At 38.5% G+C, this 22769-nt stretch overlaps 1 protein-coding gene across 1 annotated transcript in view; it reads left to right on the forward strand.

The window, feature by feature from the left end:
• Positions 1-22769, forward strand: part of WDR19 (WD repeat domain 19) — a 50032-nt gene that overhangs the window by 15864 nt on the left and 11399 nt on the right. Inside the window, exons 11-29 of the mRNA XM_075420707.1 lie at positions 617-789; positions 887-1001; positions 1723-1829; positions 2246-2368; positions 4248-4397; positions 4938-5085; positions 5710-5914; positions 6478-6637; positions 8896-9006; positions 9251-9360; positions 10303-10360; positions 11297-11437; positions 11545-11627; positions 13120-13203; positions 13410-13556; positions 13980-14104; positions 16344-16456; positions 17338-17406; positions 19937-20014. Coding sequence (XP_075276822.1) covers positions 617-789; positions 887-1001; positions 1723-1829; positions 2246-2368; positions 4248-4397; positions 4938-5085; positions 5710-5914; positions 6478-6637; positions 8896-9006; positions 9251-9360; positions 10303-10360; positions 11297-11437; positions 11545-11627; positions 13120-13203; positions 13410-13556; positions 13980-14104; positions 16344-16456; positions 17338-17406; positions 19937-20014 — 2300 coding nt within the window. The remainder of the gene's footprint in view (positions 1-616; positions 790-886; positions 1002-1722; positions 1830-2245; positions 2369-4247; positions 4398-4937; positions 5086-5709; positions 5915-6477; positions 6638-8895; positions 9007-9250; positions 9361-10302; positions 10361-11296; positions 11438-11544; positions 11628-13119; positions 13204-13409; positions 13557-13979; positions 14105-16343; positions 16457-17337; positions 17407-19936; positions 20015-22769) is intronic.

Here is a 22769-nt window from a genome sequence, read left to right on the forward strand (position 1 = left end):
AACGTCTATTTATTAGGTGACCCATAGCAAAATGGGAATATATTTTATCTATTCAAAGTATAGAGAAGTCCAGCTCTCAATATTTGATCAGTTAGTGTTTTGGTTTTTGAGTCTGTAATACAGTATATTCAGATTACTGACATAATATACTTAACTGGTTTCTGCTTCTTCCCATGGGTTTTTTTGGTGGGTTTTTTTGTGCTTTTTAGCATCTGTTGTACTGACATATGATACTTCATCTGTTCTCATCCTGGCCTGCAGGATTTGTGCCCTTGGCTTCCAGAACATTGTTACAAGACTATGTTCTTTGATAATGAGTTACCACCATTATCACTTCTTGTAGTGTCTATAAATACTTCAGTTATTGTCAAGTCTTCATTATTAGGAAAATGCTAAATTAGTAAATTATAGGTTTGGTTTGAGTGATTCCTGTTAATCTTGGAATTATATTAATTGGTTATGTTTGAATACGTTAGTACATCTATTCCTAGGTATGAATTCCTACCATTTTCACAGTTTAAAGCAAAATAACTCTTTCTTGGTGTCAGTAGTTACAGAAAGGATTTTTTTCTTTTTTTTTTCTTTTTTTTTTTTTTTGCGAAAACTTGTGTTTTAGGTTTAGATCAACTAGCTTGGACAGATGATGGACAGTTGTTGGCAGTAGCTACACGAAGAGGATCCCTCCATGTTTTCTTGACAAAGCTTCCAATCCTTGGAGATGCTTGCAGTACGCGGATTGCATACCTCACTTCTCTTCTTGAAGTTACTGTAGCCAATCATGTGGAGAAAGTATGATAACCTCTTCCTTTTAAACTTAATTTATATATAAGTAAAGTAAGTATTAATAGTGGATGAAACTTGTTTTATTTTATTTTTTTTCTTACAGGAGCTACCAGTAACAGTCTCTGTTGAAGTAGAGCCCAGTTTTGTTGCTATTGGTGTTTATCATTTGGCTGTAGGAATGAACAATCGGGCTTGGTTTTATGCACTTGGAGAGAATAGTAAGCATAAATTTAGTTCTCTTACAACTACTGCATCATTGTGTCTGATTTTATCAATTTGTAGCAGTGCTGGACAGTCCACATTGTACAGTAACAACTTTAATTGCCACGTGGTCCTGTTAGGACCTGATAATGGTCTTCACAGACTGAAGCAGTTGTGACAAGGCATTGTAAATAATAGAAATAAAACTTCAGGTTCAAGGTGTTGATAATGAAATGTGGAATGTTTCGGTTTTGTTTTTTTCAGATCATGTTGTTAACCAATGAAGGACTCTTATGCTTTAGAGACATTATTTGACTGTGTCTTTAAATACGAAGTTTGGCAAAGTACTGAGGGACTATATGATCAGAGGATTTAAATTCTCAGTTTGGTAGATGTTAATTTTGTTTGCGTGGGGTAAGGTAAAATTGGTTATGCTATGTCCACATTTTAAACAGTAGATTTAAAGCTTTCATGTCTCTCTGAGCATCACCTTTTTTGACCAATAATAAATTAATCAAAACTGTAAGAATGCTAGTCAGAGTTGCATAGGAAAAGAGTTTTTCTTGTACTTTCTAACCAGTTCTGACTGCTAAGAAGGAAGTCTCTTTACATATGACACGTCCCCTCTCTGCTTAGTTATCCATTCTGCACGTATGGTTAATCACCTGCAAATTTAGATAATAAGTGAAGACCTGTACAAAATGAAAATATTTTAACTTTTCTGTTTGAATTCTTTAGATGTAAAAAAGCTTAAAGATATGGAGTACCTGGGGACAGTAACAAGTATGCGCCTTAATTCCGATTATGCTGCTGCTCTCTTTGAGGGTAAAGTCCAGTTGCATATGGTAAGAGCTCTGGCAATTTGGAGTGCTGAACTAATGAGTTGATCTGAGCTGAACAGGTTAATGTAATTTTTAAAATGAGAGAAAAGGGAGTCATCTTCAGTTATTGGAGATAAGAATTTAAAATTATTTAAAATTTTTTTGCTGGCTAATTAAAATGTAAAGCTGAGTTATTGTAGACTTTAGAAATACCACCTAGTCTAGAACAGGTGAAAACAAAGAATTTTCTTGTGAACTATTTAACAAGTTTTATTTTAAAAGTCTCTGTGGGAATGTGACAGAAGCACATGCTGGGTTTTTAAGGGATGCATGTGCAAGTTTGTTTTAATCTAATTTCCTTACAGTCTGATACAGGCAAAAGTATGATATCTCGTTGTTAACAGTGGAGTTTTTCAGGTCATTCTATTCTTTATATTTAGATAGAAAGTGAAGGTTTGGATGCTCAGGAAGAACGAGAAACTCGACTCTTCCCAGCAGACGATGAGAAATACCGAATTTTGTGCCATACTTTAACTAGTGACTTCCTCATATATGGTACAGATGTGAGTATTACTTCTGTTTTTAAAGATCGTTTTAGAGTGTATTTCTGAGTTATTTGGATTATTACTCATACTTTTAGCAAAAAATCTGTACTTCTGAGAAGTTTACATTGGGTTATTTTCTATGCAAGAACTTTGTGCAAATACAGTCAAAACTGCACCCATCTTCCTTTACTGTTGCATTTATATGAGGTGCATTGGCAGGAAGGTTAAGTTTTGCATTTACTGGTGTTTGTTGCCAAACACTGTGCCGTGGTTTAACCTGGCAGCCAGCAGCTGAGCACCAGACAGCCACTCGCTGGCACCTAGGATCACGCAGCTGCTCACTTGTGCCTCTCCCCTTCTCAGTGGGATGGGGAGGAGAAAGGACAAAAAGTAAAACTCACAGGTTGAAATAAAGGCAGTTTAATAAGACAACAAAGAAAGGAGTAATAATAATAGGAAGGAATATGCAAAACAAGCAGTACACAATACAATTTTTCTCACCACCCAACAACTGATTGTGCAGCCAGTCCCCAGGCAGCAGTCGCGGAACTCATGGATCCCTGCCCCACGGCCAATCTCCCATTTATAAACTGTGTGTGGCGTCTATGGTATGGAATATTTCCGTTGGCCAGCTTGGGCTCGCTGCGTGGCTGTGCTACCTCCCAGCTCCTGCACAAACATGGGAAACTGAAAAAAGGTCTTTGAATGCTTAGCAACAACTAAAAACATTGGTGTATTATTGACATTCTTCTCCTACTAAATCCAAAACACAGCAGCTACTGGGAAGAAAAGTAAGTATTCCAGCCAAAACCAGAAGACGCCGATTTTAATAGTGGAATTTAATGCAGTTGTGTTAATGAGAGGGTTGGCAATCAAACTGTCTTCCAGATATAAGAAAAAAACATGGCACTTGCATTGCAAATTTGTTGATGTTGATTTGTTGTGGTGATATGACAGATGTTCACAAAAAAGTAGTGAGGTAAACAATTATGATAGCATAAGTGGAAGTCTTGACTTATTATTGAAGCATTTGCTCGATGAGAATTTTTTTGTTTCAACAAAGATAGGAATTAGGAGGACACTTAAGAAGGATGTGAACTTGCTTATGAATTTTTATGGAGATCTTCCTATGCATGAGAGGTAGTTTCTTTCCTTTTAGTATTTTATGGCACTGGGAATACAGGGCGTATTTGGCATACACAGACTGATGTATTGACCTTCCAGAGGAAAGGCAGAATCACTATCTCTGGTCCTGTCGCTGGTTTCATAACTTGAGTGGTTTTGCAGCAGTTGAGGACTTTCCCACCTCCTCAGTACTTAAACTGGTACTGATAAATTTGAAGTACTAAATTGACAGCTGATCAATTTGATGTGTGCAAATTTTATAATTTACTTCAAAAGCTGCCTTTTATTTTCAGTGTTCTTTGTGCAACATTGATTGAAGTACAGCATAAATCACGAATCAGTTTGATTGCTTTTCTCCCCTGAATTAGGTACATCTGTTCTTAAGAATGCATGGTTCTTCCCTGGAGGCAAATTTTTCAGCTTTGTTTGAAGGTTAAGCTTCTCTCAGCAATGAGGCAGGCATTTCCCCTGTTCAGAGAACTGCACAGTAAATACAGCTTGTCTCCACAAAGCAGAGTGAGATAAACAACAAAAACAACAGAAAACCCATCAAATCTACAACTCCTTTCCCCACCCTCCAAAAAGCCTTAGGTTTTCCTGTCCTGTCCAAAACCAGAATGAATGAAGAAGGAAGCCAAAAAAAACCACCTGGAAGTATTTTTCTTTAAACACTCTTAATGCTCAGCACTCTAAGATGGGAGAAACTACAACCAAGTTAGTTATCTGCCTGACACTGATGTCATTATTAGCTTTTTCTGTTATTTCTCATTAGACTGGAGTTATACATTATTTCTACATTGAAGACTGGCAATGTGTGAATGAATATCGGCATCCTGTCAGCGTGAGAAAAATTTTTCCAGATCCCAATGGAACCAGATTGGCTTTCATAGATGACAAAAGTGATGGCTTTGTCTATTGTCCAGTAAGTTACTGTGGGATACCCATACAATTACATCTGCAAGCAGGCTTTTCAACCATGTAGTGTTTCTAACGGAGAATGAAGAAGCTTTTGTCACTTGAATGTGTGTGCTAGTAGAAGAAATTGCCAGTGAGGCTTGAAGATAACTTAATGGTAATGTACAGAAATAAAGTCTGTCGTATATGATCAGGACGATTTCATTATACTAAATTCCTGATCAGTAATTTTCAGAAGTGTATGTGTTTGTGTATTCAAATACAGATATTTTAGCCTGTTAACAAGCACTGCCAGTTTCACTGCCTGTCCCCATACCTTTTTTCTAAGAAAAGTAAATAATATTCATATAATGTGGATCTTCTCCATTTACTTCCCTTCTGAATTAAACTATTATATTATTCAAGTCACTGCTTATAAGAGAACTTTTTCTTAATACAGTTTTCATATTTCTGCACTACTTATGTTATTTTTAATCATAACTGGGATGAATATTTAGTTTATCTCCTTAGTCTCTTGCTAGTAATTTTATTTTTGCATTATTTGTAGGTAAATGATAGATTATATGAGATACCAAACTTCTCACCAACTGTTAAAGGAATCCTGTGGGAAACATGGCCAATGGATAAAGGTGTTTTTGTTGCTTTTGATGATGATAAAGTGTACACTTATGTTTTTCATAAGGATACCATTCCAGGTACTATAAATGTTTTTAAAAACTTAGTCACTATTTTAGTTAATAAATTAAAACATGTTCTGAGTCTTCATTTGTCTTAAAAATTTTCAGAACTGCATATAAAAATAAATAGGACTACAGAAATTTTGAAGTGCAACTGATGAATAGAAAGCTAGTTGCTTTGTAGTTTTCTCTGTAAAGCTCCAACAAGGCATTTTGGTCTTAACTGCCTAGGCTTCTTGCTGTTATAATCTTTCATCTGGAATTTACACATTCTGCTTCAATTTTATTTTTAAAGGTTCATGAGAAAAAGCTGAGGATTGGGGTGACAAAACTTGTATTCACTTACATTGTTAACCAAAATTGTAATCATAGTCATTTCTGTGTTTCTGTCAGAGAAACATTAAGAAATTTACCTACAGACATTTAGAAAATTACCTCAGTAGTTTAGAAAATTTAAATTACGTATATTTACTGAAAAATATGCTCTGTACTGTGGATGGTGACTGCCAGAATTAGAGACCTGGAATTAATGCTCTGCAAATCTGCATCATTTCATCTGTGACTGCTTGCTACACTTTTTTACCATGTAGGGATTTTTTTTAAATGATGACTTCTTTTTTTGTTCTTGATCTTTGAATCTAGGATCGAAGATTATTTTGGCAGGTGGCACAGAAGTCCCCTTTTCCCATAAACCTTTGTTGTTGTGTAATGGAGAATTAACTTGTCAGACTCAGAGTGGGAAAACAAACAATATCTATCTAAGCACTCACAGTTTCCTTGGCAATTTGAAAGACTTGGGACCTAACGAGCTGACACAAATGCTTACTCAGACTTTAATGTTGAAAAGGTACATTTGCGTTTTAATTATATTGTGTAAATTGTTTTCTTCCGTGCTTATAGCCCAATACAGCATATCCTGGTGATTTAAAAATGTCATGCTGAATATTGATAAAGTGTATTGATCCATGAGTCCATGTAGCTGTCTATGTAGACGAAGCAAAGTAAGTGACCCAGTGGTGCTTTATTTGTTTTTCCACTGTCAAGTAAAGCTGAAGTAATTTTTTTTCAAGACTGATTTGGGGTTCTATGACAGTGGCTCTTCCAGAACAGGCTGAAGGTGCTGCTGGCACACTCCCGTCCCACTGTAGTGAAGCAATGCAAAATCAGTATAATGGAAAGAATGCCAGCATAGGGAAAGCAGATGGTTTCCTGAAAAAATGTAGTAGAAACAGAACTACAAGTTATGCATTTGTATTTCTCCTTTCTTCCTGACACTTCTCTCTCTCCATGGCTTAGAAGTAAACACTTTCTATGTTTTCCCTACCATAGTATTAGGAAAAAAAAAAAAGTGTTGAGAAGGAATTTTAGGTATGACTAATACTAGTTTTAAATGTGTTTTACCTTCTGTAGATTTTCTGAAGCATGGGAGGTGTGCAAACTTCTGAATGACCAGTCTGGTTGGAATGAGCTGGCCAAAGCTTGCTTATATCATATGGAGGTGGATTTTGCAATACGTGTTTATCGGACACTTGGTAATGCTGGGATGGTGATGTCACTAGAGCAAATAAAGGTAAAATTAAAAGTTCCTTTTAAATAGGAAACACGGTGATTTAATTATCGCGGAATTATGGAATGGTTTGGGTTGGAAGGGACCTTATAGATCATCTAGTTCCAACCCCCCTGCCATGGGCAGGGACACCTTCCACTAGACCAGGTTGCTCAAAAGCCCCGTCCAGCCTGGCCCTGAACACTGCCAGGGAGGGGACATCTGGAACTTCTCTGGGCAACCTGTGCCAGTACCTCACCACCCTCACAGTAAAGAATTTCTTTCTTATGTGTAATCTAATCTTCCCTCTTTTAGTTTAAAGCCATTACCCCTTGTCCTATCACTACCTGCGCTTCTAAGAAGTCCCTCTCCAGCTTTCTTGTTAGGCCCCCTTCAGGTACTGGAAGGCTGCTCTAAGGTCTCGCCGGAGCCTTGTCTTCCCCAGGCTGAACAGCCCTGACTCTCTAGCCTTTCCTCACAGGAGAGGTGTTCCATCCCTCTGATCATTTTTGTGGCCCTCCTCTGGACCCACTCCAACAGCTCCATGTCTTTCCTGTGCTGACAGCTCCAGAGCTGGATGCAGGACTCCAGGTGGGGTCTCACCAGAGCAGAGTAGAGGGACAGAATCCTCTCCCTCAACCTGTTGGCCACACTGCTTTTGATGCAGTGCAGGACACGGGTGGCCTTCTGAGCTGTTAGCGCACACTGCCAGGTCATGTTGAGTTTCTTGTCAGCCGGCACCCCAGGTCCTTCTCCTCAGGGCTGCTCTCAATCCATTCAACGCCCAGCCTGTATTTGTGCTTGGGATTGCCCCGTCGCATGTGCAGGACTTGTGCGCTTGGCTTTGTTGAACTTCATGAGGTTCACACAGGCCCACCTCTCAGGCCTGTCCAGGTCCCTCTGAATGGCATCGCTTTCCTCCAGCACGTCGACTGCACCACACAGCTTGGTGTCGTCGGCAAACTTGCTGAGGGTACACTCAATCCCGCTGGCCATGTTGCCGACAAAGATGTTAAACAGCACTGGTCCCAATACCAACCCCTGAAGAACACCACTCGTCACTGATCTCCACCTGGACATCAAGCTGTTCACCACAACTCTTTGAGTGTGACCATTCAGCCAATTCCTTGTCCACCAAGTGGTCCATCCATTGAATTGCATGTCTCTCCAATTTAGAGAAAAGGATGTCATGCGGGACAGTGTCATATGCTTTGCACAAGTCCAGGTAGTTGATCTTCCCTTATCCACCAACACAGTAACCCCATCATAGGTTTGTCAGGCATGATTTGTCCTGAGTGAAGCCGTGTTGGCTGTCACCATCACCTCCTGATTTTCCATGTGCCTTAGCGTAGTTTCCAGGAGGATCTGCTCCATGATCTTGCCAGGCACAGAGGCCAGACTGACTGGCCTGTAGTTTCCCGGGTCTTCCTTTTTAAAGATGGGGGTTATGTTTCCCGCTTTCCAATCAGTGGGAACTTCACCTGACTGCCATGACTTCTCAAGTATGATGGATAGTGGCTTAGCAACTTCATCTGCCCGTTTCCTCGGGACCTGTGGATGCACCTCATCAGGTCCCACAGGACTTGTGCACCTTCAGGTTCCTTACATGGTCTCAAACCTGATCTTCCATAGTGGGCGGTTCTTCATTCTCCCAGTCCCTGCCGTTGCCTTCTATGATTTGGGTGGTGTGTCTGGAGCACTTGCTGAAAGAGTTCTTGAAGAACTGCTGAATTCTTATTTTTGTGGGGATTTTGGATTTCTTTAAATAGAAGGTGAATTATTTTCAAGGGAGTTAATAGTTACAATGGAGAAAGTGTCCAAACCACTTAACTCTTGCTTCATTTTCTGTTGAAGTAGTTGCAGTCTCTGCTGGAACGCACAACATTCCTTTCTGCATTTGCTTGAGAGCAGCAGAATATATTCATGTCTCAGGCATTTGGAGACTCTTTTTTCCTTTGTTATTTCTGAGAAAATATTTAAGGCCACTATTATTATTTAAAAAAAAAAAAAAGACAGTTTGCAATTATACATCTAAAAGTGTGCATGAAATAGTACCTTAAAAATACACTTGTACAAATTGCTGATTTTAGACAGTGTTAGCTGTAGCGGCTTTGAGCCGCAATCAGAAAGTGAGGGATTGTTCTGGCTTGTAGAATCTGATACACATGGTTATAAAATGTAAGGATGTTTTGGTTTATTGTGCTTACTAGATTATGTTACTTATAACAATATGTTTTTTTTTTCTTTTGGACTGCTTTTGCACCTGTTATGTCTTTTTACAGGGAATAGAAGATCACAACCTTTTAGCAGGACATCTTGCCATGTTTACTAAAGATTTTAATCTGGCTCAGGATTTATATCTGGCATCCTCCTGTCCTATTGCTGCACTTGAGGTATTCATTTAAGATGTGTACATTTTTTTCTGCTGCTTCCGTCTCCTGTTAATTCTGCCCTTTTATTGTTTTGTTCTTGCCATTGTGTGACTGACAGACATTGGTTTAGAGTGAATATCTCTTAAATTGTCTGAATCTTTCTAGGATACTAGCTCTATATTTGTATTTAAAATACTATAAAATTCCTGTTAGAATTCAGAATTTGATACTTGCATCAGAAAATGTTACTGTTCTTTGTTAATAGATGCGAAAAGACTTGCAACACTGGGACAGTGCACTTCAGCTGGCTAAGCGTTTGGCCCCAGACCAAATCCCTTTCATATCAAAGGAATATGCAGTGCAGCTTGAATTCACGTAAGTTCTCCTGTGAAGTTGCAATATAAGAATATTAAACCAGTATTCATGCTCACTGGAAGAACATAGAATTGAGATACCTCAGCTGACTGCGGGATTCTGTGAGGTCTTGCAGCTATAGTGTCATCTACTAAATACATATTATTGTTGCAGGCAAGTGCTTGGAAAATAGGGAAAGTTCACACTATTTAACACTTCCTACATTGGATGAAAGCCGTGCCTTTTTCCTGTCTTTCCTTAAATACCAAGCAGCCTTCATTTTCTTACATATTTTAAGTAGATGAAGTGTCAAATTTGAAGGCTGCCAGTCCCTGAAAGAGAGAAGGTATTAACCATTTGCCATGATTTTAAAGTGTTTTGTAGCTAATTCTTCCCAGATTAAAGCCTGGTCTGTTTAATGTCTAAACCCAGAGGAAAAACTCTTGATAACTCCTACCCCTGGGCAGTGTCCCTGGCACTGAGAGAGGGCACTTGTTGGTCACAGAAAGAAAGGAACAGAGGCAGTTGAAGCAATGCAACTATCTGTAACTTGAGTTCTGAATGTACTTAAGGAAAAAAAATTGCCTTCATTTTATGTTGCAAAAAATTCTAAATAATTTTAGAAGGTTATTTTCATTTATCTTTCAGAAAAATGTGGAAGTAGAGATGAGAATATTGAAGTGTACTGTGCAAATAGATTCTTTGCCTGTCTTTTGAGGGAGGTTTATTGGTCTCAGTGTAACGGAATTGAGAGATACTGCCTCTTTGGCTGATAGCTTGATACAGTGCATGGGAAGTGCCATGATGTACTCTATAACTGTCCATCTTTTGCATACTTCATATCCTTGTATGAAGTCATTATATCTAAAGCAAGATAGACACGTGCATAGTCTATGTGGTAAGAAGGTAACCATCTCTTTCTATTAAAAATATTCTTCCATATAATTTCTGATTTTCTTCTAGTGGTGATTATATTAATGCTCTGGCACATTATGAGAAGGGAATCACTGGAGACAACAAGGTAATTCCTTTCCAGTAATGAAAGTATTTGTACTATCATACTACACGTTAAGTTGTCGTGTTTCAGACTCATTTGAAATTTTTTTTTATTTAGCTCTAAATCTATATGACTCTTGCATTTGGGATAGTGGTCTTTGCATTTCTCTTATTTTTAATATACAGAATTATGCTTTCTGTAGGTATAAAGCAGTATTGTTGTAGTATTAACATGACATAACTAGACTTAGGTTTTTATAATTTGAGCAGTTTCATAATAGACATGTAAATGTCAGAGAAAATATTTCTAGGACTTTTATTGTTATAACAGAAGTCCTAATTATTGCTTCGGATGTTCTTTACTAAATTTTTATCTATATAAAGACAAGCAAGAATTGTGTTAGAAAATAAACATCATATTCAGTAGATGCTTCCGTATCAGGTGAAATAATGCCAGAATATTTGCAAAATGTCTGTTCTGAAGCAGCTTAAATGATAATGGGGGAACTTAACAGGCAAAATAACAATGTTTTCTGCACTGAAGCCATTTGGCTTCATGAAACATCAGTTGCCTTACCACCTTTTTAGAAAAAAAAAAATATAGGCGATATCCTGCTTGTAGTTTCTCTTTTTCTCTACTGTTGGTTTTGGAGGAGACTAGTTCTGAGCTGTCTATAAAACAGATATTGTTATGTATGCTTGGTCTGGACAGATCTTGCAAGTAAAATGTAAAAATTGAAGACAAAGCTTAAGAAGAAAACCAAGCCGTTTTCTTCTAAGTAAGTGACAGCTGCAGCTAGGCAAGAATTTTGAGACAAAAAGTGATTTAACCAAGTCCATGTAATGTTTTGTTAATTTGTTTGCATTTAATTTATTTTGCTTGGTTACTGTGGCTTTTGTCACCTGATATATCTGATGTATAATGCATGGTTACTGCTTTTCATTTGATTGCTGGTACCAGGAACATGATGAAGCTTGCATTGCTGGAGTGGCTCAAATGTCCATTCGAATGGGAGATATCCGTCGAGGGGTAAACCAGGCCATTAAACACCCCAGTAGGTTACTAAAAAGAGACTGTGGAGCTATTCTGGAGAGTATGAAGGTATTAAAGAGTTAATAAAACTACGACTGAATATGTGAATTCATTAACCTATTTATTTATTTGTAATCTTAATTTAATCTACATTTTAATGATTTCCAATATTGTAGCAATTTTCAGAAGCTGCTCAGCTGTATGAAAAGGGACAATATTATGACAAGGCAGCATCAGTATACATCCGGTGTAAAAACTGGTAAGTACAGGTTTCAAGGAAGTGTTATATTTCAGAGGACTTGGTATTGTGTTCTTTGGAAAGGAATGAATCTCTGAATAGCACAAATGTCTCAATAATTGTTTCATTAATTTTATTGTTACCTCCTCAAGCTTAAACAAGAACAGTGTTCTCTCAGAAGCTTGTGGTTTTTTAAGTATAGTCTTACTGTAAATGGGAGATAGTCTTTCTTTTTTCTTCTTTTTGTGTTATTTTTAAAGTTACCTGCAGTTTCGAGTCCTTTGTGTGTGTGTGTGCACGCACTGAATTTAGTAGTTTTATTCGTGTAGTAAATGTTTAGTTCATTAAATTTCTTCAGTGATAAAATACAGAGCTGAGACTGAATATTGAGACAGCTGGAAATGATTCTAAGTTGCTGGTTCAAGTGGAGTCTGTATCATTAATAGTCAGAATTGATGACATTATGTTCAATACGTCTTTGGGGTTTTTTTAATGAATTTGATTGTTGTCAAAATTCCAGTGGAAAAGTACAATTTACTGAGACATTTAAGGACTTAATTCTTGCCTGATTACATTTTATGGACTTCTGATGTTAAGAACTGATTGGAGCAGAGATCAGAAAGGCCCTTCCTCTTTCATATGAGTACTCTCAAAATTAGGTTGGAATATTATGTTCACTTACTAAGGAAAATTTTATTCCATCGTAGAAATGTCAGTGGCGTCAGAAAGGACCAAGAGAGCACTTGATTAAATGGGGTAGCTTGCATATAATGATAGCTTTGATTTGGAAAGTGGGAGGTACAAACTTTGTTTACTGTAGCAAAAGGAGGTTCAGTTTGGCAAGTGCTCAGTCTTTTAGGCGGCGGAGAGGTGAGATTTAACATCAGCCTTTCTTCAGTCTCTCATATCCTTTGTCTTAAAAGGCCCACTGCTTAGTTTTCTGGCTTTTATAGATCATATTGCTGTGTGCATCTCCTGAAGCTGAATTTGTGGAAGAACTGATGTAGTTCTGCATTCCTCCACACTGCTGTAGTGGATGTTGTCACTCAGAGAATCTGGTTCTACTTGCCTAGAGTCCTCTGTAAAACCTATGGCCTTAAGCACACCATCATGAGAGCAATCACAGCTGCACTTGTACTGGTGGACTTTTGTACTCATTTGCACGTTCTTTCAGGTTACATTTTTAATACTGTGGTGCTTCTGTAGATTAATTAGAGAATGCTGGAGGTAAAAATTGTTAATCTGGCATTTCTTACGCTTGTACATCTCAAACTTAAAAAAGAAAAGATCCTGTCCTTCTTTAAGCCTGTATGTTTATAAAGCAATCTATAACTTCCAGTTCTTACATCTATAAAGTGCAGCTTTTTATTAAAGTGCCTTCAGAGCTTATACATTATGTTCAATTACTTCTTTTTTAGCAACCTTTTCAGTGTTGATATAAATATGCCTGTTTTACTGGGGGAAATCTGAAACCAGATATATTTATTAAATAACTATTATCTTGTCTTTCTAGGGCAAAGGTTGGTGAGCTTCTTCCTCATGTTTCATCTCCAAAGATTCACCTACAATACGCAAAGGCCAAAGAAGCAGATGGAAGGTGCATTTGAATGCTTATCTTTTTTTACAAAACATGATGATGTTGTTGTTATTGTTATGTATTACTCCTTTTGTAAAATAAAAGAAAGACTTGGAATTTTGCATAAAATAGCCTCATGAAAATGGATTCTGTATGTTTCTTTCACACTGTGTAGTAAGGAGTTCTTTAAACTTTAGAAAAACTGACGTGGAACCATTATTTTGCAGGTACAAGGAAGCTGTGACAGCTTATGAGCACGCAAAACAATGGGACAGTGTAATTCGACTATATTTGGATCACCTTAATAATCCTGAAAAGGCTGTTAATATTGTGAGAGAAACACAGTCTCTTGACGGAGCGAAGATGGTGGCCAGGTAACAGTCATATTATGCAGGTTAATAAAAAAGGGTGAAAGAGACCACACCTATTGGAAGTTCGTGAGGCTTGCTAACGTATCAGACTCTGGTTACTGCTACTTGGCCAGTGACTGTATATTTTAGTTTATTGGACTGAGTTCCCTAAAATTTGGATAGCTAAGCAGGTACTGATTTTTTTCCTTTTTTTAACTTTTTGATTAAAATTATAGTAACCTGAAGTAATAAGTTTAGACAATAATAAAAGTTGCCATGCTGTATTATTTATACGAAGTTAATTTTAGTAACCTATTTAAAATAATCGAGATATAAATTATAGATGACTCATACTTGTGTGCCAGAAAATATATTATATTCCTAAAACATTTGGTGTGTTGATTATGCTAATTAGTAGTAAGGTATTAATTTGTTCATTCTGATTAGATTCTTTCTGCAGCTTGGTGACTATGGTTCTGCCATCCAGTTCCTGGTCATGTCCAAGTGCAATAATGAAGCTTTCACATTAGCTCAACAGCACAACAAGATGGAGATTTATGCTGATATCATCAGTGAGTATTCCAGGTTAATAGTTCGTTTGCAATATGTTTTGTTGTTCTTTTAAGTGGTTTAGACCAATTTAAAATCATAAGCCAAGAGGTGTGAAGTTTGTTTTCCTAGCCTTTTTAATTTCCAGTCACCATGGACAGATGTGGCAATGTGTGTCTAATTCAGGCCTACAAGCTAGGCTTTGCTTTCAGCGTAGTTACCTCCCTTGGTCTTCAGTCTAGGCTGTGTTTTCAAATCTTGCCTGTGCTAGAGCTTTTTCTGTTTATCCATAGAGATAGAGCATGTGTCTAGACTATTTTCTTCTGTCCATTGAGGAATCCCTTTCTTTGACCTTGATATATGTAGTACTGCTTTTCCAAAACTGAGAATTTTACTGGTACAATTCTTGATTTTTATCCCCCTTTTTCATTGTTCCAGCTTTTTTCTTACATGTGTATGTCTCTTGTCTTTCCTTTTTTTCCCGTTAAGGCCCTTCATGGCCTCCTCTTCTCTCAGTGAGAGACAAAAATAAGACCTTACTGAGAATCATAGACTCATAGAATCATTAAGGTTGGAAAAGACCTCTGAGATCAAGTCCAACCATCAACCCAACACCACCATGCCTACTAAACCATGTCGTGAAGTGCCACACCTACCCATTTTCTGAACACCTTCAGGAATGGTGACTCCACCACCTCCCTGGGCAGCCTGTTCCGATGCCTGACCGCTCTTTTAGTAAAGAAATATTTCCTAATATCCAATCTAAACTTCCCCTGAAAAAACTTGAGTCTGTTTCCTCTTGTCCTATTGCTAGTTACTTGGGAGAAGAGACCAACACCTGCCTCACTACAACCTCCTTTCAGGTAGTTGTAGAGAGTGATAAGGTCTCACCTCAGCCTCCTCTTCTCCAGGCTGAACAGTCCTAGTTTCCTCAGCCGCTCCTCAGAAGACTTGTTCTCTAGACCCTTCACCAGCCTTTTTGCCCTTCTCTGGACATGGTCGAGCACCTCAATGTCCTTCTTGTAGTGAAGGGCCCAAAACTGAACACAGTACTCGAGGTGTGGACTCACCAGTGCAAAGTACAGGGGCACAATCACCTCCCTACTCCTGCTGGCCACACTATTCCTGATACAAGCCAGGATGCCGTTGGCCTTCTTGGCCACCTGGGCACACTGCTGGCTGATGTTCAGCCGGCTGTCGACCAGCTACCCTAGGTCCTTTTCTGCCAGGCAGCTTTCAGCCACTCTTTCCCAAGCCTGTAGCGTTGCGTGGGGTTGTTGTGACCCAGGTGCAGGACCTGGCATTTGGCCTTGTTGAACCTCCTACAGATGACCTCGGCCCATCAATACAGCCTGTCCAGTTCCCTCTGCAGAGCCTTAAGAGAAGCTGACTTTTACCTTTACTTTTATCAAGTCAGTCAGTAGCCAGCTTGTCAATTTGCAATAAATTTTACATTTTTCACCTCTGTCAGTCACCATTCTTTGTGGAAACAGTTCCACATACGTATCTACCAAATTATCTCGTATTTTCAATTAATCCCTTCCTTTAAGAAATGTATTCTTGTTATGAAGGTTATAAAAAAACTTGGCAGCAGGTAGCTTGGTAATATAGTGTTGCAGCTGCTTGTCAAGGTGGCCAGTATTGTTCTACCGTACCTTATGCGTTCTTGCTTCTCTCCTATCCAAAATAGGATGTCTCAAATTGTAATCTAGAGTGGGTGGAAAAAGGGTTTAAAACTAACTTTGGAGTGGTATCTGTCTTTGTTTTGGATGTGTATAGTAAAATGGAGTCTTGGTTAGAAGAGTAGGTAGTATTTCCTGCTACCCCATGGTTACATTGGTCCTGATAGTCTTTGTTTTGTGCAATACAGATGTACTCGTATATTCTTAAACTGTGAAAATAATTCAGTTGATAATCTCATAATCACTTGCTCTGGTTTGTTGTTGCCAAGACATAATGGAAAAATTCATTAGTAGGCCATAGTTACACCATTTTATTATGTCTGTTAAAAAATCAGAAATCCCACTATGGTGTAAAACCTATGGAGACCATTATTTCACTGCATTATTAGCTCCTAATATCTGACATTTAGACTGATTAAATTGGAAAAAAAATTATAAAAACATAATTTGAGTCTAGCTTACTTTGGTTTTCTTTCAATGTCAATGGAAAAAAAAATACATAGAATAGGAATTTGTTCCTTCAGTAGGGTCTTTGTCTTAATAAGAATACTCTGCTATCATTGCTATCTGTCTGTTGCAGGTTCTGAAAGTACTAGCAATGAAGATTATCAGAGCATCGCACTATATTTTGAAGGAGAAAAGAAACATTTTCAGGCGGGAAAATTTTTCTTGCTGTGTGGTCAATATGGACGGGTCAGTGCTCAAAGGATAAAACAGTGATAGTTAAATGTTCATAGAAACTGTTCAAAATACAGTACTTCAAAATCGGGGAAGTTCAGAGTAGACTTTAGCTGCCTTAACTGATGATATCCTGATATTTTTAAGAAGTGTAAAAAACATAAGTAAACTATTTATATTTACAATTATCTACATTGTATTCTGTGAATTATACACTGCCATGCGCATAACTTTTTTATAGCAGTAGAGGCTCCAGGTGGATCAATGATATACTGTTCCAAATGAATCTCTAAATGCATGAACACAGAAGCAGAATTTGTTTTTTTTATTAGCTTGAACAATGAAGACTTAGTTGCTGACTAATTAATTCATTTAATACTGTAGCATGCCCTAACTTAAAGCTTTTTTTTAAAAAAAAGGAAATATGTTAACTGAAGTTTATCAGTTGACACTCTTCCTTTTACTCGGTTACAAATCAGTGAACTGACACTTATTAAATGTTTGACTTTTGCTTACTGAACACATACAAAAAAATATTACTGATTTTTGCAAATTACAGCCATTGTAGGTGACCACCCCTTCATCTGGGGTGTAGGGGGAGTCCAGTGGTACATTAATCATTAATTTCTTCTCATCATATTGCTGTCAGCATCTTTCACAGATGAAGAAATACACCAGAATTTGGCAAAGACGCAACTCTTCTTTCTTGCAGGACTATCTGTAAGAGCAGCTGCTACCTCTATAGTGTATGTGATTATCCTTATGGCTGTAAAGTACAGTCAGGATAAGCATTCAGTGTGCCACCTGTCTGTCAAAATGCAGAGACAGATAACTTGATAAAAATGAGGAAAATATTAATTTCATGTATCTCAGTTTTAACTTTCATGTCATTTTAGGCATTAAAGCACTTCATGAAAAGTCCAAGCACAGAAGATAACTTGGCTATAGAAATGGCAATTGAAACAGTAAGCAATTTTGATAAAACAAAAAATTCTTTATCTTTTCGAGAAGTTTACGTTCAGTATTGTGACATTTTCTTAGCATCAGTGAGTGTGTTTGGACAGATTGCGAATAGAAGGAATACTGTATCAGTAAAGGTGATATCTAAACATTAATAAAGTAGAGGTTAATACTGACACCAGAGGAAAACACGTTTTCAGTCTCCAAAGGACAGTTTATGAATACATTCAGATTTTTGTGGTTGTGTGTCAGACATTCTTTTGTGTGTCAGATTTTTAGCAATATCCCTATATGATTTTTCAGTTTTGCTGATTTTTCCAGTCTTCACACTATGATTAGAGAGGTCAGTATGCCTCCATTCTCGCTCTCTGTCACAGAATCACAGAATAGTTGAGATTGGAAGGGAGCTCCGAAGGTCATCTCATCCAACCCGCTTGCTCAAGGAGGGCCGCATAGAGCCGATTGCCCAGGACCATGTCCAGACAGCTTTTGAATATCTCCAAGGAGGAAGACTCACAACCTCCCTGGGCAACCTGTGCCAGTGCTTGGTCACCCTCACAGTGAAAGAGTGTTTCCTGATGTGTGGATGGAACCTCCTGCATTTCAGCTGGTGCCCATTGCCTCTGGCCCTGTCACTGGGCAAGACTAAAGAGAGCCTGGCTCCTTCCTCTTTGCACCCTCCCTTCAAGTATTCATATAACTGACAGGATGTCCCCTGAGTCTTCTCTCCTCCAGCCTCAAGAGTCCCAGCTCTCTCAGCCTTTCCTCATGAGCGATGCTCTACGCTCTTCATCACCTTAGTGACCCTTTGCTGGACTCTCTCTAGTATGTCCTTCTTTCTCTTACTGAGAAGCCCAGAACTGGATACAGTACTCCCGGTGTGGCCTCACCTGGAGTAGAAGGGAACGATCACCTGCCTCGATTTGCTGGCAACACTTCTAATGCAGCCCAGGATGCCATTATCCTTCTTTGCTGCAAGGGCAGATTGGTGATTCTCGTTCAACTTGACCCCCATGTCCTTTTCTACAAAGCTGCTTTCCAGGCAGCCCCCAGCATGTGCTGGCACACGAGGCTGTTCCTCCCCAGGACCAGGATTTTGCACTTCCCTTTGTTGAACTTAATGAGGTTCCTGTCAGCCCATTTCTCCAGCCTGTCAAGGACCCTTCGGATGGCAGCACAGCCCTCTGGTGTATCAGCCACTCCACCCAGTTTTTTATCATCAGCAAGCTTGCTAAGGGTGCACTCTGCCCCATTATCCAGATCAGATTGGATGCAGTATTGACCCCTGGGCTATGCTGCTAGTTCCTGGTTTTCAACTAGACTGTATATTTGATCACAACCCTCTGGGCCTGACCATTCAGCCAGTGTGCCTCACTGTCTGCTCATCCAGCCCATACTTCATCAGCTTCTCTATGAGGATGTTATGGGGAGACAGTGTCAAAAGCCTTTCTGAAGTCAGGGTAGACAATATCCACTGCTCACTGCTCTCAGCTTCCACCATCAGACAGAAGATGAGTTGCAGCATCAGTCTTACTAATACCTTTTGGTTTTCATCCTTATTATCTCTAAAAATCTCTCTTCCATTCCTAAAAACAGAAGTAGTTTGGGATGAAGCAATTTTTGCTTAGTTATTTTGCTCATGATGTGTAAAACTCTGTAGTCATCGGGTCTCCGGCTCATACTGCACCTCAGTATGTGTAAACCTACTCTGTTTCTTGAGATTCCTTTCTAGACAGTATCTGCTGGAAACCTGCCTAAGGAGGCCCATTGCCAGCTTCCATCTAAGCATCCACTGTAACTTTCATTTTTCATCCAAACCATGCTCAGCCTGCTTCTGTTCCCTTGAAGAACTCACAGCTTTGAAAATCATGTTAGGCATCACTAGAGTTTTTTCAGGCTCTTTAACAGTAGACCTGACTGTGCTTAGAGCTAGCACAGCTGCTCTTGAGGCCTTCCATCTCACAGAGCTGTTGGCAGGGCTTGCAAGACTCAGATTTGAGGTGTCTAATGCTTTCCTCTGGATCCAGATGTTTCAGCCCAAATGAATAAACCAAAGGCTGTGAAACAGCACAAAGACTGTTGCTGCGGTTGTACCGTATGTATCCTTGTGGAATCTGAACATCTCAGCCATATTTGTGAGACGGTCTCTTCAACTGGTCGGATTGTGTTGGCTCTGTTCTTGTAACCAGCACTGGATATTCCTCCAAGACACAAATTGTGCTGGGTTGATAGACATAGCTTTGTGACGTGGTCCCTAGATTCAGATGCCTGCCCAATGCTGAAGCAGAGGAACGGTTTGTGTTGGTAGAGACCTATTTCGTTATAATCCCCTGGCATAACACGTCAGAAAATAAGTATGAACTACTGCATGTCAAAGCTGGTGAACCAAGTAATCACCTGGTTTGAACACACAGAACTAGAAAAATAATGTTTTAAATCTATCTAGTTTCAGTGTTTTTTATCAGAAGCCTCCTTATGAGTAAGTATTTTTCCTTTCTCTTTCATATCATAGTTTCTTCTGTCTTTATTTAATAGGTGGGACGGGCAAAAGATGAAGCCCTAACAAGTCAGCTGATAGACTATCTTATGGGAGAGAGTGATGGCATGCCCAAGGTATTGTATTTTTACCATTGTTATTGTGTCACATTGCTGTAAGATCTTTTGAGCTTACCGTGTCCTAAAATTTTTGGTAGACACAGATTATGTTTTAGCTTGGTTTCATTAAGGAGCAAGACTTATATTATCACTCTGCGAGTCACTCACCCAGTAACTTCAGTTTCAGCAAGATAAGATAGGAAGCAACTATAATCATCTTTCTCCAAGCTTTATGAAAGCATGTAGTTGGACAGAGGAGATGCAAATTAACGCTTATACTGAGAGAAAGAGACAAAGCTTAGCTGTTTGTTCATGGCAGTTAGCCAGCTGGATGTTGCCTTTCCCAGATGGACAGTCAGCATGTGTGTGCCTCAGGACTAGCTGCAGCACTGATCTCTTCTTGCAGCATGGGGAGTTGGTCGAACAGTTGCAGTGGAAGAAAGTAAGGTAGTAGATAAGGAGATGAAGGACAAAAGCCCAAAGATGATCAGGCTACATTAGTTCCTGTGTTCACACATCAACGTAAGACATAAAAATTGTGAACAGATTTCCAAAATTACCAGCACCCTGTTGATCTCTGAAGTGATTAATGACTATGTTTTCAAAACAAGCTTAGCCCAAAGCACCTCAGAAATTCACTACTGAGATCACTTGAAAATGTAATGGCTTCGTGTGGATGTCCATATGACAGTTAAGCCTTATTTAAAAAAAAAAAAACAGCTCTTTTTTGATTTCTTATTATGTAGAATTATTTAGTTTAAAGTTTGAATTGATTATTCATAGAGTCACCTTCATCAGTGGATACAGGCTGTACTTCTGTAAACTAAAACACAGAGTTTCTATTCTGTGTTTGAGAATATATATTTAATTCATGATAGAAAATTTTAAAAAAATGGGAAGCACATTTTAAGATTTTTGGTGACAGACCTTCCTAATGTGGAAATTCGATTAATAGGAGAATAAAATACCATGGACACTTGATGTTTATGTTTTCACTCATCATTGCCATAGAAAATCTTCTTTGGATCCTTAGAACCTTACATTTTTTTTCTTTTGTACTATTTAAGAGGTGCTGTGTGAGATAAGAGGTGCTCTGTGCTATAAGGCTTCTTTTACTGTTGTGTGATCAATTAATAATGTTTAGAAAGGACCATTACCCTTTCTTCTAGGCTTCCTGCTCCTTTGTTAAAAGCAAACCATGCACTGGGTGTGATAAAAGACTTGGCAGACTGGTAGACTATTTCATCTTTTTCTCTCATGTATATATGGATTTCTAGATGAAGTGCATTAGGGAGAATTCGCTTTGAATAATCTGCCTTGGCAACATTTTGGAAGATACTTGCTGGCAGATATTTCTGTATTGGCTGCCAATGCCATCAGTTTGGTAATAAAAGAAAAGGATCGTTCACAGAGCAAGCAGAACATAGATTAGGTCTGTGCTATATATGCAATACAAGAAGTAGATTTTGACCATATTCCGTTGATACGATTTTTTTTTTCCAGGACAGATCAAAAATGTCCACTGTAAATAGAATGTTAGACAACAGAAAACAGCATTTGAGGTTCAGATGACAAACAGCTGTTTTGCAGAGTGACTGCTAATAGGCTCTCCGGTTTCTCCAAGTTCAAGCTATAGAAAAATGGGCTTCACAGTCCATTTTTGGCTTTGATGTCCATAGAGCTTGTGGTACATTCAATCATATTTGGGCTTGAGTTCATGGAATTCAGTGTCTGAGCCACTTCCAGTTCTGCTGCCTGTTAGGCAGAGCTTGAATGTGAGCTAAGTGGCGCTGCACCTATGTTTTTCTACTGTGAAAGCCAGACCTCAGGTGCGGATGTTGCAGTCTGCAATTAATTCCTTAGTCAAGGAATTCAAGGTCTCATACAGACTCACAGTAAATAGTCAGGTGCAAAGTGATACATATGGAAGAATAAGGTCTGCCTTACTGAGGGGAGTAAGACTTGGTAATGATGGAGATGACATGGTCTTGGTGCAGTAAGTTTATTTCACCCCTAATGTTACAGCTGTGGCTCATGATTCTGTTGGGAGAGTAGAAATTCTGTCTCTGTCCTCTTTGTATGGTGCCTAGAGATTAAGGGTTTGATATTTTAGACTTTTAGAGACACTGGACAGTTGATGGCCAAGCCAACTTTGCTTTTATAAATTAAAAAAAAACAAAAAAAAAACAAAAAAAGCCCCACACTTCTATCTCTTTATTATTTACCTCTTATTATTTACCTGTAATTTGAAATGTGAACATTAATAAAATTGAGAGAAGCAAAACACAGTGAAACAAACAAAATTCAATTGCAAGAGACCAGAAGAGAATGAAGCTGTTGGAGGCATTAGATGAAGGATCTGTGTGGCATCAATGTAAGCAAAAGTAATTTCATATTTATGCTGAAAGTTGGGTAGGCAAAAACTGTAGCATCCAGTCTTTTCTAAGAGCAGCAGCCTAGCCATCTGATTGAAAGAAGTGCAAGAAGAGCATAGGACTGGATAAGGGAAGTGAGCTACAGTATGATCTCCGTAGTGAAAAGGTTCTAGAGATTTTAGAATACACTTAGGAATTTAATGAATACTGTAATTTCCATATTTAACATTGTTTTGAACTCCAATGTACAGCTTTCTTTTCCTTGTTTAAAAGTTCTCTCTTGTTCTTCTGAATGCTGTAATCCAATCTGCTATAGTCTCTCTCAGTGAGTAACAAAATTTTACTTTATCAAATCATACGTATTTGTTTCAAAAATCTACTTAAAAAACAATTCATCT

The sequence above is a fragment of the Opisthocomus hoazin genome, chromosome 5 (genome assembly GCF_030867145.1).
Source record: "Opisthocomus hoazin isolate bOpiHoa1 chromosome 5, bOpiHoa1.hap1, whole genome shotgun sequence".
NCBI lineage: Eukaryota > Metazoa > Chordata > Aves > Opisthocomiformes > Opisthocomidae > Opisthocomus > Opisthocomus hoazin.